This window comes from Hyla sarda, chromosome 8 (assembly GCF_029499605.1).
Source record: "Hyla sarda isolate aHylSar1 chromosome 8, aHylSar1.hap1, whole genome shotgun sequence".
Lineage (NCBI taxonomy): Eukaryota > Metazoa > Chordata > Amphibia > Anura > Hylidae > Hyla > Hyla sarda.
In genome coordinates, this window is record NC_079196.1 from 95,871,441 (window position 1) to 95,895,900 (window position 24,460).

Sequence of the window (24,460 nt, forward strand, 5' to 3'; positions counted from 1 at the left end):
TTTACATCCACACAAAAATATATATAATATATATATATATTTATTTATATATGTAAATCAAAAGAAATATAATACAGTCAAAAGAAGTATAATACAGCGCACTTCCAAAATAGCATGCATTTCTAGTAGAAAAACATATATTTTGCAGCACACAATTCCTGTGGACAATGTAAGTAGCATGAAAGATGGAGAGAGAAGTATAAATCCATATTCTGAACAGCAGGCAGAAATATGTACTGTACTATGAACAACATTTTACTTCCCACTCAGCTTGGTAGGCAGAAAATCTGTGGTATATTGAGTAATGGAAACTATAGGGTGTTCTGTAACAAAAAAATGACTTTGAATAATTTCACAATACCTTTCTCATGGGATCTTGCAAATAACATTCTATGATTTTATCGTATTGGTGCTTTCTTTCATACATAAACTCACAGATCTGGTAACTAGATATAAAATACAGAAAAAGAGACAATGATCATTACTGACATAAATGCAACTTAAAATCTCATACCTGCTATAGTGTCTATACATCTTTTGTGATCTTTTCTTCAATGTTGCAATGTGTTTTTAGCAATAATGATTTTTTTTTTTACAGCAAACAATGCCTTTATAGGCATTAATATTGTCAGTATTGTGAGCAAGATTTCAATGCTTTAGAAGCTATGATAACATTTGAAACAATTGAAATACATTTTTGAGAACAATCTTGGTCTAAAACATCTTACATTTGTATGTGTATGGAGCTCCTATAAAAATCTGCGAGTCTCTAGAAGCCTAATTAGAGCTTTTTGCAGTCTGTACCATGTATGCACATAGCTCTGAATGGTGGCTGCAGACATAAAATAGTATTACGGTATTTAATCAAGATTATTTGCACTGTAGCTTTCTCTTTTTCTTTAGATACATTGCAGCAATAAAAGAATTGATTAGAAAGCTACACCAGATGTATTTTCTAACAGACACTGGCAAACGTGACAGAATCCATTGACTGCACTGAAGAACCCTGGACTGTAATACCTAATACCCAATCCTTTCTCCTACCTGGAGACTCTGTAATAGTTTTTTTTTATTTTTTTTTTTGGGGGGGGGGGGGCTTCCCTTGCTCCTGCTCTGTCCTCGATGTATCCTTTCCACTGGGAGTGCCTGCTGCTTTCCTCTTTTTGGACAGAAGTATGGAAACTAGCCTCTTCCTTCGTGGACTATAGGGGAGATTTATCAAAATCTGTGCAGAGAAAAAGTGGTGCAGTTGCCCATGTCAACCAATCAGATTGCTTCTTTCATTTTTTAGAGGCCTTTTTAAAAAAAGAAAGAAGAAATCTGATTGGTTGCTATGGGCAACTGCCCCACTTTTTCTCTGCACAGATTTTGATAAATCTCGCCCTATGTCCTAATATTTCACCCCTCCTTCTTTCTCCTCCATCATTCTGACATTCCATCTTCAACTTATTTTTTCTCTCCTGCGTCATCCGGTCAATGTGGAGGCGTCCGGAACCCCCCTCCATGCGTCAGTGATCCTGGAATTCAGCATATGGAGGAGCTTTCTGTACACCTTCATCATCGCATAGAGCGTTACTCGAAGACTTTGTTTTACTGGTCGTCTTTTCAAGAGACACCAAAATATTGCGCCCTGTTGCACTACTGAACCTCCTTCCTAGGGGTTTTGGGGACCTCCCAACAGGTGTCCTCTTGGCTGTTGTTCCTAGTCTGTGTGTCTGTTTTATGTTGTCCTCATTTCCCTACTCCTTCCCTCTCCTACTAATCTCTGTTCCCTCTCTTCCAAACTATTTTCGTTTCTCTGTTTCTTGATCGAAGGCAATAGCTTTATGTTATTTTCTTGTAGTCCTCTTAGCGTGGGCCTTTTGTTCCCCCTTCGCCGCCTGTTGCCATGATTTTGCTCCCAGTTTCCCTCTGCGTAGGGAATGTTTTGTGATATACTGTTTAAAAATTTTAAAATAACGAATTATAAAAAAAGAAAAGAAGTTTGGGGCCCCTGCACTGACGAACGTTGTGGGCCCCAAGACAGTGCAGGGCAAGAAGATAATTTGGCCCAGGCTCCTGACAGCATAACCACCAGTACTGCCCTGATGGCGGCCCTGTGTACTACGGTGCTTGTTATCAAGAAAAACGGGAAGGCCAGATGAAAAATTAGCCCTCAGGGCAGTACTTTTTCCCACTATATAAATAAACATCTTATTGTAATCCAGCAATTAATCAGATAATCCATGTGATGCATTACTAGTTAGCATGAATATTATGTTCATTTACAGAACTGAAATCTTTTCATGGTGCTATATGATGCCGGCATTGGGAAAATTACATATTATGAATGAATATGTGAAAATTATTATAATTCTGTATAGCACCTAGAATATCAGAAGCAGTATAGCTAAGTATATATAGCTAAGTAGTAAGTAGTAGTATATATAGTAGTATATATATATATATAGCTAAGTAGTAAGTAGTAGTAAGTATAGCTAAGCAGTAAGAAAAGTCGAATGATCTTACAACTGGGCTCTCTCTGCCAGGTGAACCAGTCTGTTCTCTTCAAACTGTACAATTCCTCCAGCCTGAAGCAGCTCTAGAAGAACCTAAAACATAAACCATCAAAATCACAGAGGCTGGTTTCCCCGGTACAAGGTTATAACACAGAAAGCCCCAGGTAGACAGACAGAGGCGTTTATGCTTCCTTCTGAATTCACATAAGGTGCAATATATTGGCTATTGGCTTAATAAAATATGTTTTATTTGTGCAAAAAGAAAGCATCATAGAGCTACTTTTAAAGGGGCACTGTCATTATGAAAAACTTTTTAGATTTTGTAGTACTACTGATAAGATTACTTTTTTAAACATACATTTATTAAAAAAATATTAAATTTTACTAAAAAATTAAAAGAAGAAAAATTTAAAAAGCTGCCACTAGGGGTCATCTGTCTTTACGCAGACAGACTACTCTGTATTTTGCAGCATACTGGATACCGGCTGTAAACTGTGTTGGTATGCAGTATAGGAGATCACCATTGCACCACTACAGGCTTCAGCTGTTCCTAAACTACAACTCCCATGATGGGAGTTGTATCTTTGCAACAGCTGCTTGTGCAATCTTTCTAAAACTCTGTTTTAGAGCTGTGTGCCTCCAGCTCTTGCAAAACTACAGACAAAGGATGTGTGGGCATGCTGGGAATTGTAGTTTTGCAACAGCTAAAGGCAACATTGCTCTAACACATTGCTTTATAAAAAAAACTGCAGCTCCAGCTGTTGCAATGCAAAACTACAACTCCCAGCATGCTTGAACAGCCAAAGCTTTCTCTGACTCTTGAATGACAAAGAAGCTGATCAGACATTCAGGAGTCTGTGAAAGCTGAATGGCACACATATTGACAGCTATATTGATTAGCATCCAGCTTAACCAGAACAGATAGAAAATGTATGCATAAAAACTGTGCAGTAATCCCAGAGAAGAAAGGGTTACAGAGTGCAGTGATTTGTAGACTACCAGGCTGCTCTCAGATGAGTCTACACAGTGAGGGAGAGAGACGGACACGCCCCCTCCAGAAGGCAAGAACACAAAGCAAGTAAGCAACATAAATGCTATTTGTTAGGGATATGTAGGTCCTAGACACATAAAAATGATATGTACATGATCAGGATTAGGTAACATATCACTTTTTTTCTTCTTCTTGGAACTATGACAGGTATGCTTTAAATAAGATTCTATTAAAAGGTTACTCCGCTACCCAGCATCCAGAACATTGAGTTCCGAATGCTGTGTGCGGGCTTCCGTGTTCACGCCCGCCTCTTCGTGACATCACGCCCCGTCATGTGACGTCCTGTCCCGCCCTCTCAATGCAAGTCTATGGGACGGAATGTGACAGCCGTCGCTCCCCCTTCGCATAGACTTTCAGTGAGGGGGCAGGCCTTGACGTCACGAGGGGGCGGACGTGAACACGGAAGCCTGGACACAGCATTCGGAATTCAATGGGGGAGATTTATCAAAGCTGTCTATGTCCCGCATCAATATAGACCAAACTACAGAGAGTGTTAGGCCGGTCTATTGTGCGCCAAATTTATCAAAAGTCGCACGGCTCTTGATAAATTCTGCGCACAGATTTCGGGATCTATGCTTTCGACTGTATTTAAACCTGCACCAGCAAGGTCTGACTTGTCGCCGAAAAATCGCTTTTGCTAAATCCAGCACCAATGCATTTTTCCATCTAAAATAGACTAGAATGCATCATGTACTAAAAATCCTCTAAAGCAAAGGTCGCAAAAAAGTCGCACATATTTAGACTGCGACTTTCTGTGCGACAATTTTAGACAGGAAAAACACGTCTAAATCCTTTGATAAATCTCCCCCAATGTTCCGGATCCCTGGGGAGCAGAGTAAGCCTTTAATATAGAATGGATATAATGCATTGTATCTATAAATGTTATATATATTTCCATAATATGTCACGTGTAAATGAAAACAAGGAAGACATTTATTTCTTGTACTAAGTAAGCGTAAAGCTCTGTTTACACAAACGCCTGTGTTAAGCTGTATCCAATGTGTGCATTTATTAAAGGGGATGTGCGACCTTTAAATTGTGTCCAGCATTTAGGATTATGTTAGAGCAAACAGAGAAGCATTACTCATCACAGCATCCATGCCTCTCTGGTCCTCCCTGTTGGACTTTGCTTGTTTGGCTGTAGCGATGACATGCCTGTTTAACCGTGTCACTACCGCAGACAATCAGAGGCCCCACAATACAGCATGAGACTACAGAGTTCAGTCATTGGTGAACTGCAGCCAAGTAAAAGGGAATTCAAGAATTAAACTTATGAGTAACAGGTTTTCTTTTTTTTTGTACTGACACAAAACCATGGGCAGATTTTAGAGAAGACATACAACCCCTTTAATAAATCCATTTGCAGGAAGCTCCCTCTAGTGGTGGAGTATGTTATCACTTAAAGCGTTGTCCCATCGACAACACTGATCCTTTATTCACAAGACAGATAACTGTATAACAGCTAGGGACTTAACCACTGGAACCCCTATAATATCAAGAATTGGGGCCAGAGTCTCCTGTTGTAATGAAGCCGAGGTCCCAAGCTGTGGTCCCTGTCACTACTATAGGACAGTTAAAGATAGGTGGGTGTAGTACTTGGCTATATTAAGTAGTCCCATAGACAATGAATGAAGTGGTGTATTGCCATTACATTCAGTTAGGAGACTTGAGAGTGTCCCAGCAGTCTGAACATAGGATTATACACTTATTCTTCATCATGCTGATAGGAAAAAAGTATTGATAATGGTACAACAATTTACCATTAGCATTTTTAGGTTTCTGTCAGGGGTTCTGGCATTTTTTGCCAAGCAAACATAGCACAATCTTTGACATTCTTCTTGTAACCAACATACCAGTACCTCTGACAGACCCCAATATAAGTAATTAAAATCCATCAGGGAATGTTAACATCATATCTGTCATGACAAATGGAAGCAATGATGTGAATGTAAACAGAGCCCAACCTTGTGTATGTGAAAAAAACTGAAGGAAAAAAACAAATGATCCCTAAAAAAAAAAAATTAAAAAAAATTATTACGTGCTGAATGATTTTAGAATTGTTGGGGCTTCTTACAAGATTAAAGGAATAGGGAATAACTAGCTGATCGGTGGTGGTCTGACTGCTCAAATCCTCACAGATCATGAGAATGAAAGAGAGTTGTCCAAAGTGAATGAAGCAGCAATGACCATGCTCGGACAGAACTTCATTTATTCTCTATGGGACTTCTGAATATTGCTGAGCACGTATTATTTTTATTTAATCGTTCTTATGACAGAGCAAAACAATGAACTCAACAATGCATATGTGAGCTCAATGTATATGCCAGTGTTTCCCAACCAGGGTGCCTCCAGCTGTTGCAAAACTACAACTCCCAGCATGCCTGGACAGCCGACGGCTGTCCAGGCATGCTGGAAGTTGTAGTTTTGCAACAGCTGGAGGCACCCTGGTTGGGAAACACTGGCATATGTGAACACTATAAGTTCAGTCATACATGTTCTCCCTCACACTGCACCTGTCAGAATCTGTCATCTCTATTGTGACTTTATAAGTAGTAATTCATTGCATCTGAGCATACATGAAAAAAGTGTGTATATTTATATGTTTTTATATTTGAATGTATGTAGCAAACATCACAAACAATGAATCCAAGGGAACGTACCTGTTGTCTTTCTGAATGTCTGGAATCATCATCAGGACTGCATAAGAACTCCAGAACCTGATTTGTCAAAGAATAGCATTACTGAACATTACTACACACTCCACAAAATGGCAATATATAGAGGAGCTAGCTAGTAATCATTTGCTTATACTTTCTTGCTTCGCTTAGACAGAAATCAATCACCAGAATCTATACTTAAGAATACCAACCAAAAATGTATTTACATGAGTCCAGAGAGTGCCTATGTATTTAAAGGCCCATGCACAGTACTTAAAAATTCAGCAAAGAATTTCCTTGCTGAATTCTGTCAGTGGATCCACGCTGACCAGAATCGCACAGAATTTGCCGCTAGCTTTTTCAGGTGGAATTCTTTTTTTTTTTTAAACTGTAAATTTTTATTAAAGTTTCACATATAAAAATGATATCATCAACAATACGTGCAGGTAGTAAACAAAAGTCAGTATAAAATACAAAAAGTTACAAGAAATTACCAAGAGCAAAGTAAAGTGCCCAAGCAATAGCTCCATAAGTACCTTACACACGTTATGCAATGGTCAGTAACCCCCCCCCCCCCCCCCACATTACAACCGGGGTACCGACAAAGAGCCAATAAAGGCCCACGAACAGGACATCAGGACCAGATAAGACCAACACACGACATGGAGAGGACAGACAAGGACAAGAACAAGACACAACAAGAAAAACGAAAGGAAGAGGGGAGGGAAGGAAAAAGGAAGAGCAGGAGATCATGGGGGAAGATAAGGGGGAGGGGGGGAAGGAAAGGAAAAGGTAGGAGATGCTGGGAGGGAAAGAAGGACGGTAGCAGAAAGGGGGAAAAGAGGCTTCCAAACAGGAAGGAAGGGAGGTAAGGAGTTATTAAGGGAGGCCGTGAGGGGTTGCTTCCAGTGCTTAGCAATAAGAGTCTTGGTGGCCAGAACAATGTGCATAAAAAATTTGAAAGGTCTTTTAGACAGGGCTCTATTAGAGAGGTGCAATAAGTAGACCAGCGGGTCCAAGGGGACCGCAACACCCAGCACATCAGTGACCAACGCCAACACTGAGGGGGAATAGTCGGGTTCAGTTTATTAAGCCGCTTGGGGGTATGGTACCATTCCATTAGCATTTTAAATTGCGTTTCTTTGTAGGCCGTACAGATGGAGGCCTTAGAGGCCCATTGCCAGATAATCTGCCATTGGGGAAGTGTGATAGTAGTGTTCAAAACCTCCTCCCAATGACCCATATTCAGGTGGAATTCTGCTAAAGAATGAACATGTATTTTTTCTTTGGAATCCATATCCGCTTTGGAAGTTCCACTACGGAACTTTTTCAGTGTGCACTGAGCAGAAGAATCCAGTTGAGATCAATGGGATTCTGCTGCAAGTGGATTCGGCTCAGAGTTAATTCTGAGCATAAAACCCAAAGCATGCATGGGCCCTTACTTGCATCCTACCCACTAAGTACTACAGTACATCAGTGTGCCGATAATCTATGGTAGACATTGTACTTTTATTTGGTTAAGTGTATCTATAAAGATATTTATACAGCCAATCCTATAATATATAAGGCACACAACCATACCAACACCAGGACTCGTTTGGTTAGTTCATAATTTTTCCCCACCTGCCCCCCCTTTAGTGTATTGTCGACATTAAAGGGGTAGTCCGGTGCTTACACATCTTATCCCCTATCCAAAGGATAGGGGATAAGATGCCTGATCGCGGGAGTCCCGCCGCTGGGGACCCCCGGAATCTTGCACGCGGCACCCCGTTTGTAATTAGTCCCCGAACCGTGTTCGCTCCGGGTCTGATTACCGGCGACCACACGGCCGGCGGTGTGTGATATCACGCTTCCGCCCCCGTGTGACATCACGCTCCGCCCCTCAATGCAAGCCTATGGGAGGGGGCATGACAGCTATCACACCCCCTACCGTAGGCTTGCATTGAGGGGCGGAGCGTGACGCCACACGGGGGCGGAGGCGTGAGGTCACACGCCACCGGCCGTGTGGTCGCCGGTAATCAGACCCGGAGCGAACACGCGATCAGGCATCTTCTACCCTATCCTTTGGATAGGGGATAAGATGTGTAAGCACCGGAGTACCCCTTTAAACAAAATAGCCACAAGAAGCTGAAACTCTGGATATCCATATTGTGATAGAGATACCATTATAGTAATTTGGAACACGGGGTTGTCCTATCAATAAACATATATTTTTAGCTTTCTGTGACAGTAGCCTTTAAATTAATACATAAAAAGAGGAACTGGCATTCTTACCTGATCAAAAAGGACTCTGTTAACAAACAAAGTATTGTCTGGTTTGGCAAGTTGGCGAGCCAAAAATGTGAACAGGCAGCCCACTTGAGAAGGTGTGAAATCTGAGTTTTCAACCATAACCTAAAAGAAAAAATACAATATATATATATATATATATATATATATACACACATACAGAAACACATTCAAAGAGGACTTATACAGGGATTTATGAGGGTGTCCAGAGAAGCTGGACGGAGATTGGCGAGAGCCAGGGAGTGAAAAGCCTTACTGCCCATTTATCCCGGTGGAGGTCTTAGCATTGAGACCCCAACAAAAGCTTTTACATGTCTCTGTGACATGTTAACATATTTTTATTTTATTTTTTAATGACAGGCACACTTTATGGGTTATTTAGGATTTGAAGAATAGCACTAGTTTCTTTAAAAGAAATAGGGCCACACCTGTCCTCGGGTTGTCTGTGGTTTTACAGCTTAGTTCCACTGAAGAGAATGGAGCCAAGTTGTAATGCCATACAAAACCTGATACCTGATGACAGTAACTACTTCCCTCTGCTACTGCTGTCCAGCTCACACTTTTGGGATTGCTGGTGGATGGGCTGGGATTAGATACAGGTCATCGGCTTCTATGTATGACAGCTCCCAAGCTAAAGCACTATGCCTTCAATGGTCAGACATAATGAACGGGCTAAGATAAGCCCCAACAGGGAGCCTGATGTGTGTGCTTAGAAGCTCCTCGGCCACAGGGAATGACGTCACCACAAGGGAATCATGACTACCAGCTGTCAACAAGAGACGAGACATCCAGGCAAGTTGGCAAAATAGTTTATTCTGCCATTGTTTGTTCTACAAGTGGTTAAGGAGATGCGAATACCCCTTTAATGGTGCTCTGTTCAGGACTTCCATCTGTTGGCAAGACCCAAGAGTTGTGACAAATAGGATCTATAGCTTTGTGGACCTGTTCTGTCCCAAACTATATAGACAACCCATCTGTGCGAACAAGCACTATGTTCATTTCATTGGTCCTTTTTATACAGGAAGAATTCTTACTAGTTGCCATTCAAGGGGTGATCTGGTCAGCAAGATTTTTATGCCTTTTCTCAATTAACTTTGTGAAGAGGGTAAAGTAAGAGGCCTTTACTTCAAGAACAACAGACTGAATTTCTATATGCAAGGCTAATTTAGCAGATAACACCTGCATAGGTGAGATATACATCAAGGCATAAATGGGTATTAGTGTATGGCATAACTAGCTGAATATGTAAAAAATACCTAATTATCATTCATTTACCGTCAGTAAGATGTCCACAATCCGCTGTTGGTGTTCCACAGCTTGTTTATCATTAGTAAAATCTTCAAATGTCTAAAAATACAAAAAGAAATCCCTATAATAAACCTGTCATTACGTCTCATGTTATTGATAATCACTTCTCGCCTACTTTGGAAATCTGCTGCAGAGGAGTGAAGAAACTATAATACATGCGGTGCGAAGAATCCTCCCCCCCACCATACATATAATTTATCTTAGTTATTTACAGTTCATGATCGGCTGATGCTTAAAAACATACAGCATACATAGGAAGCTCCTTGAGAAGTATAAAATGCCAATAAGGGGGTCCCGTAGCAAAAAATGGCCCCCACTCCACTAGGACATGAGAAGCTTGTGATTGTGGTCTCCATTCTTCATTGTATTTTTCCCTCCATTTTTTGTCCCCCAATGATCTGCATTCATGTTCTAACTCATTTTTATCATCCACAGTCATCACTAACTACACCTTATCTATGAATTGGTAGTTGCTTGGTGCACATAGTAGCCACTATGCTATCTGACTATATAAGCCCAAACATTTCAATATTTTTTATACCTAATTAAAAAAAACTGCAGACTTGTTTCCTATATGGTAAGAATGAAAGGGATATTCCGGCCATAGGAACACACACCCCTCCCTAAGATCTCCGTGCAGCACCCGCATTTTATGCGGGACTTCGGCTCCAGTCTCTGAAACCTCTGTGTTTTCGAGACTGGAGACGTGATGTCACATCACGCCCCCTTGTGACATCACGCCACACCCACTCCATTCATGCAAATTTGTTTGCAGATGAATGGCAGTGTAGGGTTTAAATTATAATGTTAACTTCTCCAACTCAGAACTGGCTTTAGAAGACAATCCAAATCTAGTAAGGCATATATCTTATTATTGATCCCAAATCCTTAGCTATATACCCAGAAGTACACTCAAGTGCTTACATAAGAACTAAATTGTATGCATTACATGAATAATCTGGTGCACCTAAATACATTCTGTTATCCTCCATAACACAAAACTGTACAGTGGTGCAGAACGCATAATTCATTTTTAAAAACTAGCTATCAGTCTTGCAACGTCTTATATACCTTCTAGCATTTGCATAAAATTATGCAGAGTATATGAAAAATACTACTCCAACTAGAAATGTACAAATAGTAATAATGAATGGTCCAGACAGATCAGAGGACATGTCAATAAGTGACCTATTCCTCCATAGGGTTGATTACTTGACATACCGGACAGGCGCATGGCACTTTACACAAGTCTAATCATCTGACGCCTTCCAACAACTTAATTATTATTCCCTGTTCTGTTCCCAGATTATGAGCTTGGAGGGAGTTGAATAAACCTCATTTAATTTTGCTCGAGTCTCCTGAGGACTACGCTTCAGAAAAAGAGACTTCAGAGGGGAGAAAGACGCTTGGATTAAATGTCCTCCCTTTGAACTAAAGCCGAGTCGTGGTGTTGATAATAAGCAAGCGTTCCCCAAGCAGATGAAAGCTAAGCATTTGGGGGGTGCGGAGGGGAGAAGGCAGACATCCTGCTTGCATAGGAAGAAGAAATGAAGGAAATATTCATATTCTGTATAAAAGGACAAAACAGTGACAATACTGAGATAAGAAGATAAATGTACAGAAACGTAAGAGGTTATCCAGGAATAGAAAAAAAGAGCAAATTTCTTCCAACAGTGCCACACCTGTCCTCAGGTTGTGTGTGGTATTACAATTTGGCACCAGTTACTTCAATAGAACTGAACTACAAATCCACATACAACCTGAGGACAGGGATGGTGTGGTTTTTGAAAGAACCCTGCTCTCTAATCCTGGATAACTCCTTAAATGAAACATACAAGATTATTAGTAGAAAGAGGTTCAATCGGATTTTTCTCTTATCTCAGAATAGATATGCTTATCTCCTACATGTTTATATTCACTTACTGTGGATTTACTAATCAGATCTGTTGCAAGTTTCTTCCAAGTAATAGATCCTACTCTTTCAGTAAAATAATTATTTTCCACCAACTAACCTCAGAATGTGCCCCCTTGTTCTTGTATTTAGCTTCTTAATAAAACACTTCTTACCTGAACCTTTTTTTTTAACCCTTAACCAGGTATCACTAGAGCTATATACAATGGAATCATAATCTCCCTCTCTGTGCTGGCTATACCTCCTCCAGCTATGCAGCCAAGCATTGAATTAAAGGGGTACTCCAGAGAAAATCAACAGGGGCCAGAAAATTATACAGATTTCCAAATTACTTCTACTTAAAAATGTTGAAACCTTCCAGTACTTATCAGCTGCTGTATACTACAGAGAAAGTTGTGTACTCAGACACAGTGCCCTTTGCTGCCACCATGTCAGGAACCGTCCAGAGGAGGACCCCCATATCAAACATCACCTGCGTTTGTACAGTTCCTGACACAGACAGAGGTGGCACCAGGGAGCACCGTGCATGACTAGAAAAACTACACAACTCCTTCCAGGGTATACAGCAGCTGATAAGTACTGAGCTGGATGCTACATTCTCCTAAATAGGAAAACTCCCCCAACAGCAACTAAAACCTAATATTCAGTCATATCTGAACTAAAACCGCACAGACAATAGAGAACATAAGATCATTTCTTAATGTTTTGAAATCATTAACATTCCAATAAGAAAAAATTATAGAAAAAATCTGTAGCACACAGAGCACAAAAATCACAAAAAGTTGTGGTGTAGATCACCTTTGTCATGGGTTTATCCCCGATGAAGGTTACCTACACAGAAACTAGTTGGGAGATGAAAGCTGCACATGTTTTTCCTATCTTTTCTCCTTTTCACCATGTAATATGGTGTACATGGATACATAATTGATTACTAGAATGACACTGTAAGCAAAGAGCATGTGCGCCATGGGGACAAAGTACTAAATTGAGTGCAGCTGTGGAGAGGATTTGTTTGAAGCGGAGAGAGGATTTATTCAGTGCGGCTGAAGGGATTGTTCAGAGAGGCGCAGCAGGTTGCGGTGGCTGTTTGAGGACAGGAAGGATGGCAGCGGGAGCTGGTGAGACCATTTGTGACCACCTGTGGAGGAGCTGTTCCAACTGGGAGTTGTCTTTCCTTCCCCAGCTGGGAGTCATACCTTTTTTGCCTAATATCAAACGATTTAATATATTCAAAAAAAGATGTATCTAAAAATTTCATCTTATATGAAAACAAATCAAATCTTATCTAATATTGAAAAAAAGACTTAATATCTAAAGGAACATTCTGAAGGGAGTATTGGACCGTGTAAGGTCCTTTATATACCTCAGCGTCATTGCTGCGTTTGATTGATCATCACATTTTTTTGTGACTGTTTTTTTTTCGGTTTGCGTTTTTTTTCTTTCTTGTTTTATCACTGTCTGGGCACAGTTTTATTAGTTTAGTTTAACTAATTTAGTAGTATCACTCCAGGAACTAAAATTCAAATGTGTGAACCTAGCCTAATGGTGAAATTTATGAGATAGGAAAAGCACACACAAATGGAAACATTTTAATTATTAACAATATTATTATTACCATATATACTCAAGTATAAGCCGACCCGAGTATAAGCCGAGGCCCCTAATTTCACCCCAAAAACCCAGGAAAAGTTACTGACTCCACTATAAGCCTAGGGTGGGAAATACATCATCCCCCTGTCATCAATCAGACCTCCGTCATCATCACCCCATCATCATTCCCCCCCCCTGTAATCATCCAGACCCCCGTCATCATTCCCCCCCTTCATCATCACCGCCTGTCAATCCCTTCATCAGTGGTCTTCAACCTGCGGACCTCCAGATGTTGCAGAACTACAACTCCCAGCATGCCCGGACAGCCATCGGTTGTGCGGACATCCTGGGAGTTGTAGTTTTGAAACATCTGGAGGTCCGCAGGTTGAAGACCACTGCGGCCTTCGTCATCATCCAGACCCCCCTTTAGTTTTCTACTCACCTCCCCTCGGTGGGAAGGAAGGGTGAGCTGGTCCGGGCCATCTATGCTGCAGGGACCGTCCGGTGGGGAGGGTTAGCCGTTCCGGACTGTCCATTTTCACCGGGAGGCCCTCTTCTCCGCTCCGGGCCCGGCCTAGTGACGTTGCCTTGACGACGACGCACAGGGACGTTCATGCGCAGGTACGTCTGCTGCGCACGGACGTCCCTGTGCATTGTCGTCAAGGCAACGTCATTAGGCCGGGGCCAGCCCGGAGAGGAAAAGAGGGCCTCCCGGTGAAAATGGACAGCTCGGAACGACTAACCCTCCCCACCGGACGGTCCCTGCAGCATAGATGGCCCGGAGCAGCTCACCCTTCCTTCCCACCGAGGGGAGGTGAGTAGAAAACTAAAGGGGGGTCTGGATGATGACAAAAGCCCGGCAGTGGTCTTCAACCTGCGGATCTACAGATGTTTCAAAACTACAACTCCCAGCATGCCCGGACAGCCGATGGCTGTCCGGGCATGCTGGGAGTTGTAGTTTTGCAACATCTGGAGGTCCACAGGTTGAAGACCACTGAGAAGGAATTGACAGGCGGAGAGTTCACCCGAGTATGAGCCGAGGGGGGCGTTTTCAGCACGAAAATTCATGCTGAAAAACTCGGCTTATACTCGAGTATATACGGTATTATATATTTTTCTAAACCCCATAATTACAACAAGACACTCTTCTGGACTAGTTTCATGTCTGCAGACACCCTAAGCAAAACGTGTATCAGAAGAAAACTGAATTTTGTGATTAGGAATTTTTTTTTATGTGTGGATCAGTTTGGATACTTACGAATAAACCCTCCACTTTGCAACAAACTCTGGAAAAAGACCTTCAAGCGAAACAACCCAACGCTTGAATGGTGGATGTGGGTTATCTAACGGCTGCTGCGACAGGAGAAAGTGATTTATACAGCTTAAATGTAGCGTATTCAGCAAACACCAAATAATTCTGTGTAGATTTTTTTCTCATCTGTCCAAGTCAGCAGCTAATACTGAACAGCAATAAATAATGTCATAGACTGTTGGTTCCTCATTAGGGAAAAACACATTCAGCAACACTATAGTGGAAATGTCACCCAGCATCAGTGTGTGTTGATAGTATAAGCTCCAAATCTTCTTTAAAAACAGCGTACAGTAGGCGCTTGCAGCCTTACAATGATGGGCACTGCTGTCTGACAAGGATACCCATGGTTCTGCGACAGCTGACATTAATGCAGTAACAAACAAGGCTGTTTCTCTTTAAAGTACAAATACACTTGGAGATTGTGCTATATGGTAATATAATACAAACACCAAACGTTTACATGTCAAGAAATACAAACTGAAATTATGCAAAATATGGTTATCATTCGTATACTGTCATTTATGGTTTTAATTATACCCATTTGACATGCAAGAAGCCCTTTTATAGTGGTCACTAACAGGCCTTATCTGACTGCTAGGAACCCTTACCATCTCCTGAATGGGACCTGAGAGACTTCTGTACCTTCTATTGGTGCCCTTGCCCCTAAATGATGCACTAATATTCTATGTACAAATAACCATACCATAAAGTACTTAATCATAACCCCCATACCATAAAGTGCCCATGTAACAATGCCATACAACATGCAAATAACATTTACATAAAATGAAAACAACCCAAAGTACCAATAACAATACATTATACAGTGCCACCACAACCACACAATACTGAAATAATGTACTGTATAATACCAGTAAAATCCATCACAAAGTGCCCAGATAGAAGCAACTTACACATAACAGTTCAATAAAGCAATGCTATCCAATGTGTAAATCATCTATGGCTTATATAACGATTGATGGAGATCACAAGCCTGGGCAAACAGTGGCAAACCCTTAAAAGGTACTTGCCTACATTTGACATGTTTCTGAATGTTCATTTACTTTATCTCTATCTAAAAGACAATCACTATATGCTGGCATTTTTCCCTCATCACAGGATTTATGGTCAGAAAGGACATTTAATATTAATTTCCGTATCCTATATGCATATTTTCCTCTTTTACAGTGATAATAAGGACAATAAACACCATATGATTATATTATTCTTTATTTCTTATTCTTATTTTTTATATATCAATTGGGGTATCCAGTGACAACTATATTGATTGATATTTATATGCACAACCACAGGGCCCTGCGGTTTGTGCTTGTATGCTATATCTATATATATTTTTTTATTTGCTGATTACATTTTAGAATACATTTTATTAAAATATTGGTCTAGAGAGTCGCATAATATTATTATTTTTTTCTAGAGTGAACAATTCCTCATATACCTATTTGGTAGGCTGAGGACTGAGAATCTTCTATTTAACTTCCATGTTTCTGAATGTATACTTTTATTTTGTGCCACTAACAAGCTTAGGATGTAAAATAAAAGTAAACATTCGGCTACATACAGGCTGAATGTGGTCACGAGCAAACTATGTTTTACATTAAAGTGAATGGGCCCGCTGCATGCAAAGTACACCACACATATCTTCTAGTGTGGACATATGTTAAAGATCAGCTTTAATAATGAACAAATCATTTCAAGTAAGGAGTTTGTTTTACGTGGAATATAAAGGTTCAGTATCAGAACAAAACAAAAGATGAATAAAATGGTTTCCCCTTAAAGCATATCTGTCAGATCCCAAGAAAACATATGCCTCTATCTTTTATATTTATTATATAGAAGTCCCTCCCTTGTGGTGGTGGGAGGTGATTGGTGGGTCTGCTCATGCAGCCTTGTCATCTCTTGCATATGACTCATGGACAAGCTGATGCTGCGGCAGGACTGGGTATTGTCCTAATAGGTATGGGGACCCCTAGTGGTGGGATTTTCAGGGGCCATTTTCTTTGTTAAATATTTAAAAATGTCTAAAGAATCATATTACAAAAGGTCTTACATTGTCATCAGTAACAACATATAAAAAAGTTTTATATCTGACAGTGCCCTTTTAAACAATACAGTAACAACTTTTTTTTCTTACCAAAGCCAAAACATTAAGGAATTCTCGGGTGTCAAAATGCAACAAAGTGTGAATGTAGGGATATACTTCCTCATCTTGTGGGGCCTCTGGTGAGTGTAAACGGATCAGAAATTCAAAAACCTGGAGAAAAGTTAAATAAACAGCTTAAGTCCATGGAATTGTAGAAAAAAAAACCTCTTCAAAATATCAAATCACTGCACATGGAGTGTTAAACTTTCTGGCCGGCATTTATGATTGTAGGTGTAAGTGAAGCATTTTTCTACACCTTTTTTTTGTGTGCTGTAATGTGTAGGAGAACCAAATTTATTAAATGGTCACAGAGATTTTGACAAATTTTGTGCAGGACACAATTTCTGAAATTTCTCTCTTCACATACACCAAAAAGCTAAGCTAAGTCCGGGCTGGTGTAGTTTAAGAGACTTTTCAGTGGCTTTGCGCCTTTTTTGTGCCTTTTTCACAAAAAGGTGCAGTTCATAAAACCCTTCCATATCATGTGTATCGCCAAAATCTGTGGATTGCAAATCAAAATCAGCAGAAATGTGAAAACCAAAAGGCGCAAATAAGGTGCAAATAAACCCTGCTTGTGGCTTTTTCTGCACCTTTTCTAGACACAAAAACAGTCTAAAGACAATGATAAATGTCGGCCTCTATGGATAGAATATGAATGCTATATAAACAGCAGTCGTACTATACTTTTATAGACAGTAGAGTTCTCTTAAGGGCAGTCTACAGGGGATATTTTTCTTTTTTGATGTTTTAATTTCAGGGAGGAGTAACTGAGTAACAGCACAACAGAGATTTCTGAAGGAAAGATCTAGTCTAGCACTGTAATTTAATGGGGAATAATAAAACACAAGTGTCCAGAGAGCTGGCATGTCTTCTATTAAACATTATTGCCATTATTTAATAGTCAATACTCATGGTATATTAACAGCTACTGGTTATTATTGCTTACTTGCATAGGGCAAATCAAATAATATATTATATTAAATGGGCGTTTTTTTTCCCAATTTGGGAATTAGCATACCAGAAAGCTCTAAAATTTCTTTAAAAGCAGACCGGCCAGCAGGTCTTTACGGTATAAGTAAGGGTATTACTATATAGGTCTATTGACCATGAATCTGTACATACCTCTATTAGTTAACTGACCCTTCCAGTATGGAAATAGAGTTTTAAAAGCTATGCAGATTAGGCTTTAGAGCCCACTGGGTGTTCCGCCTGGCTCCTAGAACCAAGCACAGTTCAGCCCCCTCACCAGTTAGTCACTCCCTTTTGTACGCTGTCACCTCCTATACCCCTATGATTAAAAAGGAAGTGCGTAACTAGTGACCCTATACCTGCTGATCACTTTAAAAGAAGTTTCACATACAACCTCATCTGGTAACATTTGTGGTAGTTTTTCATTCAGTTTTATTTTACCCAAAGCCAGAAGTGGATCCAGCATGAAGAAGCATAAATCCTTCATTCTTCTTTCACATTCCTTTCAAATTCCCTTCTTGGCTCATAAAACTAAATGTAAAACTGTCACATAACATTGTGTGTGAAAACCTCCCAATTTAGCATCCAATAATATGGCATGATACTAACTCAAAAGAGTACCTTAAAGGGATTTTTTTTTTTTTTTTGCTGAGACATGTTTTCCTTTTATAATCGGTTTATATTTTATAAACAGTAAACAGAAAATTTGAAGAAAAAAAAAAACATCACTGCAAATTCTGGAAAAAGATGTTTAGCATAAAAACATGATTAAAACAATAGGGATATGTCACAAGTTTTGATGAATCGTGGTCTGAGCCAGGGGCAAGAGAGAGAGAATAGTGCACGGCAGAGCACTTCTCTTCTTACTCTCTCCTGCACAACTGAGATGGTCCCATAGATTCACAGTACGAGTCCTCCTCCTTCACGTGAGCGAGCAAGCTTAGTGCACACTTCTGTTCCTACTCTCTCTCTGCACAACTGAGATGGTCCCATAGATTCACAGTACGAGTCCTCCTCCTTCACGTGAGTGAGCAAGCTTAGTGCGCACTTCTGTTCCTACTCTCTCTCTGCACAACTGAGATGGTCCCATAGATTCACAGTAAGAGTCCTCCTCCTTCACGTGAGTGAGCAAGCTTAGTGCGCACTTCTGTTCCTACTCTCTCTCTGCACAACTGAGATGGTCCCATAGATTCACAGTACGAGTCCTCCTCCTTCACGAGAGCGAGCAAGCTTAGTGCGCACTTCTGTTCCTACTCTCTCTCTGCACAACTGAGATGGTCCCATAGATTCACAGTACGAGTCCTCCTCCTTCACGAGAGCGAGCAAGCTTAGTGCGCACTTCTGTTCCTACTCTCTCTCTGCACAACTGAGATGGTCCCATTGATTCACAGTACGAGTCCTCCTCCTTCACGAGAGCGAGCAAGCTTAGTGCGCACTTCTCCCAGCTTATTTTATAGATCGATCAAGGTCTGAACGTTTAGACTTCAACCAATACAAACTTTTGACATGTCTCTACAATATGTTATAAGTTTTTAAAAGTGACACATTTAAAGGCAAAAGAATTTCAAAGTTGTTCCTACTGAACTGTTTACAACTATAAGGTCTTCTATCTCATTCTATACAAATAATGTAAAGATTACAAAACAAAAATAGCCATTAGTTAATATTAGGGTACTGACCTGGTTCTTCACCTGTGGAACAAGGTCTTCAGGAATGTCTCCCAAAGGGTATGCTCTTCCAGCCAAACTAGAACTGTCAAGAATAAGAAACAGCAAATAAATATGTAAAAAACAAAATAGAAGAAAACTTGATGAAAATCGAAAAAAGGCTAAATAATATTAGTGTAATAAATTAAACAAAGAAGCAAAAAGATACTCCTTAATATTGAAATTGCTACACCAAGAAGGAAAGGTCATGGAATTACAGAAATCACAGGATCAAAAGATTTCCAATTTTTTCAGGCGCTGAATGGGCACAATATACACCTCCTGCTTAGACAAAGCTGGACCAGTAGCTGTATAGCCACAGGCCCCGCTCAGGAGCAGAAGGTGTGCCAAATCTGGTCAACCTTATACTATTGAGTTAAAAACCCAGTTCAGAGCAGAGACTGATATACAGTAAACAGTGATGCACTGAGTACCGCTGTTTACTGTATGCCCCGAGGTGGTAAGTTGTAATGCTATGCACCCGACATATAGAGTGAAGAACCAGCCACGAATTCCACACAGCTAAATATGATTCTTGTAATTTGCTGTAAACTTGCTACGTGTCAGCCCTCAAAGTACCTAGGGCAGCAACAACTCCAAATACAGGCCTGAATTGAAGCAAACTGTAACAAAAAATGAAAAAGCCTCATTGTGGGGCAATTCTAGCTAACACTTTATTAAATAAAAGCATCTCCCAAAGAAGAGCAAAAACATTTCATAACTGTAGTGACTGTATTTCTGTAGATCACAATCTGAACTTAAGTGATATCCTATTTGGAAGCTGAAGGAGGAAAGGCAGGGTGTACAAACAGTAAAATAGATTTCAATCACTAAGGGGATTTTCAATAATGCATTATGCAGTGAACTATTTTTCAATAAAAGGTCTTACTAAATATGAGTATTATGACACTTTCATCTAGAGAACAGTTATACTTTTACTTACATAGAATCTTATTTTAATGACTTATGGGATAGTTGAATACATTTTCAATAGGCTAATACTGATATTAGTTACCTACCTAATATATACAAGGAGCTTATTTCCCATCACAACTTGTTCATCTAATGGACAAAAATATGGATAAGAAAGAGTTAAATCATCTCTATTATACCAATCTACAAATAATAAGATTACATACAAATGTGAATAGAGAAAACACACATACCCTGTATTCACTTTGTCAATACCCCATATTAACAAAGTGAAAAAATGAACGTTCAGTGCAACAGAATATTTTTGTACCCTTCTCCAAATCTGTGCCTCCACACAATCCTGTCTCTGACTGTCTCTGACAGGCAGTTCTATCTTATGAATGTTTTTTTTATTGTATTATTTTCTATTAAAGCACAAGACCTAACATAACAAAACGTGAAAAAAAGTGAAAAGGTCTAAAGACTTTCCAAAAGCAACACACACATAAAAAATATATATATATATATATATATATATATATATATATATATAACAAAAGCAAGGGTGGAACAGCACTTCACTGATTTTGGGATTGTATATTTACATATATACATATATATGAAGACAAGTAAAGACAGGGACACAGAAGTAACATTTAAACAGGGCTTTAAAGTACTACAAGCCATCTAAAAAAAAAAAAAACAACAAATGGGCTACTCACACAGGTCACAAAAGTATATGTATATAAATAACAAAATGTATAGCAGCACTACAAGAAGTCCCCATAAACGGTGGGTGCCAGCGTATATTATATATAATCTGAGTATAATTGATATAATATTTTGTCTCCATCCATCTTCCTATTGGTCCGTCCATCTCCTCCCAGAAACATTGAGCGCCGGTACACGTGAGACACTAAGCTGTATACAGTACCGAGTGGGTTATTTCGTGGCCACTGGTGAGTGGATGTCCCCCCCCCGCCCAACTACGAAATAATCACTGTACACCTGAGTACACTTATGCACCTTATGATGACAATATTAACTTTTATCAGAACACTATATACATGTCTGCTGCCATTTGATAAGAGGCGGCTCTAATTTCATCACGTTGTACTTTATTTGTTTGTATACAGTAACTTATGTAATATTAATGTTTGTATTCACTTAATTGACGCTCATTTGTTACCATATATATATGTTGCACATATCTATGATCACATGCTTGAAAATGGCCGCATTGGGTGACCGAAACGTTGCATCTGTTGTGATGGAATTAACACCTTGTTGTTTCACCGTTCATCTTGGTGTGCTGCAGCCTTCCTTGTTATCTAGCTATCCAGTGCCTGGGACCCAGCCATTCTACTGCGTGCACCCACTGTAACTTCTTCAAGGTGTGCTGCCCTATGTCTTCTGTATGTATATATATATATATATATATATATATATATATAACAAAAGCAAGGGTGGAACAGCACTTCACTGATTTGGGGATTATATATTTACATACATATACATATATATCTATATATATCTATATATATATATATATATATATATATATATATATATATATATATGAAGACAGGTAAAGACAGGGACACAGAAGTAACATTTAAACAGGGCTTTAAAGTACTACAAGCCATCTAAAAAAAAATAGACAACAAATGGGCTACTCACACAGGTCACAAAAGTATATGTACATAAATAACAAAATGTATAGCAGCACTACAAAAAGTCCATATAAACGTTGAGTGCTAGCGTATATTATATATAATCTAAGTATGATTGATATAATATTTTGTCTCCAAGACTCCTCACTATGACCTGGCCACCTCAAATAATAAAGACAGTCTAACCGATGACGATAACAGGATCATAACAGCCCTTTTAAACACAGTAACCATCCTTATTATTGTGCCATCTTTAGCAAATAGGTTTAGAGTGCATATTTAGATCTTATTGATTTATTTTGAGAAAACATGGTTTTGTGTATTCTTGGCAATTCTTTGTGTGTTAAACTAGTGGTGTGTTCCAAGTCATGGAGTGTATTCGTGGAAAATGTATTATTAAGCCAGAAAATGTTATTAAAGAGTACCTGTCATCAAACCATATTTTCTAAACAAACTCAGATTATATTCCCTAACTACTCCTAACACCCCTCCTGCTCTAAAAAAAAAATTCAGAGCATTAAAAAGTTCTGTGTCACACCTTTCCCCCCTTGATCACATTGTGTGAGCTCCAGGCAGGAAAAAGTGGGCGTTCCCAAGCAGGGGCGACATCACTGAAGCCTGCGAGTCACCATGCTTGGCACAAAATTCGAGAGTTTGGACTTCTACAAGTCCGGGTAGAGACTTCTACAAGTCAGGATAGGGGATAAAGTTTAGTCTGGTCTGAACGCTGGGACCACCCCGCGAGCTCCTGTACGGGGCTCCCTCCAAGTATCTCTATAGGAGGGCGGGGATGCAGCTTTTGTGCATTCCCCCGCCTCTCCCATAGAGCTATCGCCCTCCCCATAGGGGGGGGGGGGCCTATCGTCGACCTCAGTGATGTCGACGACATGCAGCTGTGGCAATGGTCCCCGTCCTGCAGAAAGGGGATAAATGTCTTACACTGCAGTACTTCTTTAAGCAATGAGGGGAAGTTAGGCTCTAGAAAATTTTAGAATTTTAGGCCTTAAGTCATGGGTGGTGTCATAGGCTAATTATATAAAATATCCATTATTCTGGTGTATTCATCAGAATGTAGTGTTCCTGTCTGTTGTGGCAAAGCCAGTGGATCTTTTTTTTTTTTTTTTTTTTTTAGGGGGGTGGGGGGGGGGGGGGGAGGTCACAATATACCAGCATCTCTTTATGTCCATAGCATTGTTAAAGGAGAAGTGTTAGGTCTAGAGTTTGTAGTAAACTCATCATGCTATACAGTATGGCATCCTGGCACTTTCTCTGCATGCTTCCATTGCGTGGCTTCTTCCTAACACTTTTAGGGCTAAGTATGTGGAAACATTGAGGTAAATTTATCAAAATAGGACCAGTTGCCCATAGAAACTAATCAGACTGCTTCTTTCATTTTCAAAAAGGCCTCTGAAAAATAAAATAAAAAGCAATCTACGGTAATTGTTTTCTATGGGCAACTGGTCAACTATTTCTATGCACAGGTTTTAATAAATCTCCCCCATTATGTCACTGACCTGCCTCATAATCATCCGATTTACAGGTGCACGTGCAGGGTCCATGCTTAAAGGAAAAGTCTCATGCCCGATCAGTACAATAAAACTTCTCCCCTATCCGCTATGTCTGTATGGAGCCCCAGCTCTCCCACAGAGTGGCGTGTCACAACCCCTGCCTGAAGCTGGGCCGTCACGACCCCCGCCATATATCTCTATCAAAGAGCCGAAGATAGCCGAATGGCTTTGCGATCTAAAACTTGCGTGGCGGCCCCGCTCCGCGATCTAAAATGTATCCCCTATTCTGCGGATAGGGGATAAGTTTTTCTGTACTGATAGGGCATGAGACTTCTTCTTTAATAGAGTAGCATTTGGTCCACACTTGGCCCCACTGACCATTCTTTTAGCATGACCCTTTTATTTTTTTTTCTTATCTTTATATGCCCTTTATACAGCATTAGATTTCAAGAGTGTAACCTGTAAGTGTTCTTTCTGCTGCAGATGTCAAACTACTTCAGCAGAGGTTAATAAAAGAAAAAACTACTGACTTTGCAATTCTTGTGATGAACCCCTGACGGACTATTTCCCTGTAGATACATGTGATACTTGCTTATCTCAGTTTTATACCACACATATCAGTAGGCCTGCATCTGGGGGAAACAAAAATGCAAACCCAAGTACAGGTTGTGCATCAAATGTATTCAACCTTTACCTGACAACTATGTCTCTGATATATGAGCTGGTTCATCCCCTCTAGAGGATTCTGCTATGAAATATAAAGGGAAAAATCTAATTCTCTTGGCTGATGTCTCAGATGACGAGTTCTTCTTTAAAACAAAGAAGGCCCGCTTCTAAGCATCATAGATTAGATCAAGGCTCTTACTTATCTTTTCAGACTCTAATGTTACCATTTCTGTTTGTTAAAAAAA

General features: G+C 39.9%; 1 protein-coding gene across 5 annotated transcripts in view; it reads right to left on the reverse strand.

The window, feature by feature from the left end:
- The window catches only part of VPS8 (VPS8 subunit of CORVET complex), a 281,893-nt gene that overhangs the window by 134,380 nt on the left and 123,053 nt on the right, over positions 1-24,460 (reverse strand). For all 5 annotated transcript variants that reach the window (XM_056535311.1, XM_056535309.1, XM_056535310.1 and 2 more), the window contains 8 exons: positions 20,476-20,518; positions 19,430-19,502; positions 16,773-16,892; positions 9,771-9,842; positions 8,481-8,600; positions 6,210-6,266; positions 2,509-2,591; positions 362-446 (listed from right to left, as the gene is read on the reverse strand). In XM_056535311.1, the coding sequence (XP_056391286.1) occupies positions 362-446; positions 2,509-2,591; positions 6,210-6,266; positions 8,481-8,600; positions 9,771-9,842; positions 16,773-16,892; positions 19,430-19,502; positions 20,476-20,518 (653 nt within the window). The remainder of the gene's footprint in view (positions 1-361; positions 447-2,508; positions 2,592-6,209; positions 6,267-8,480; positions 8,601-9,770; positions 9,843-16,772; positions 16,893-19,429; positions 19,503-20,475; positions 20,519-24,460) is intronic.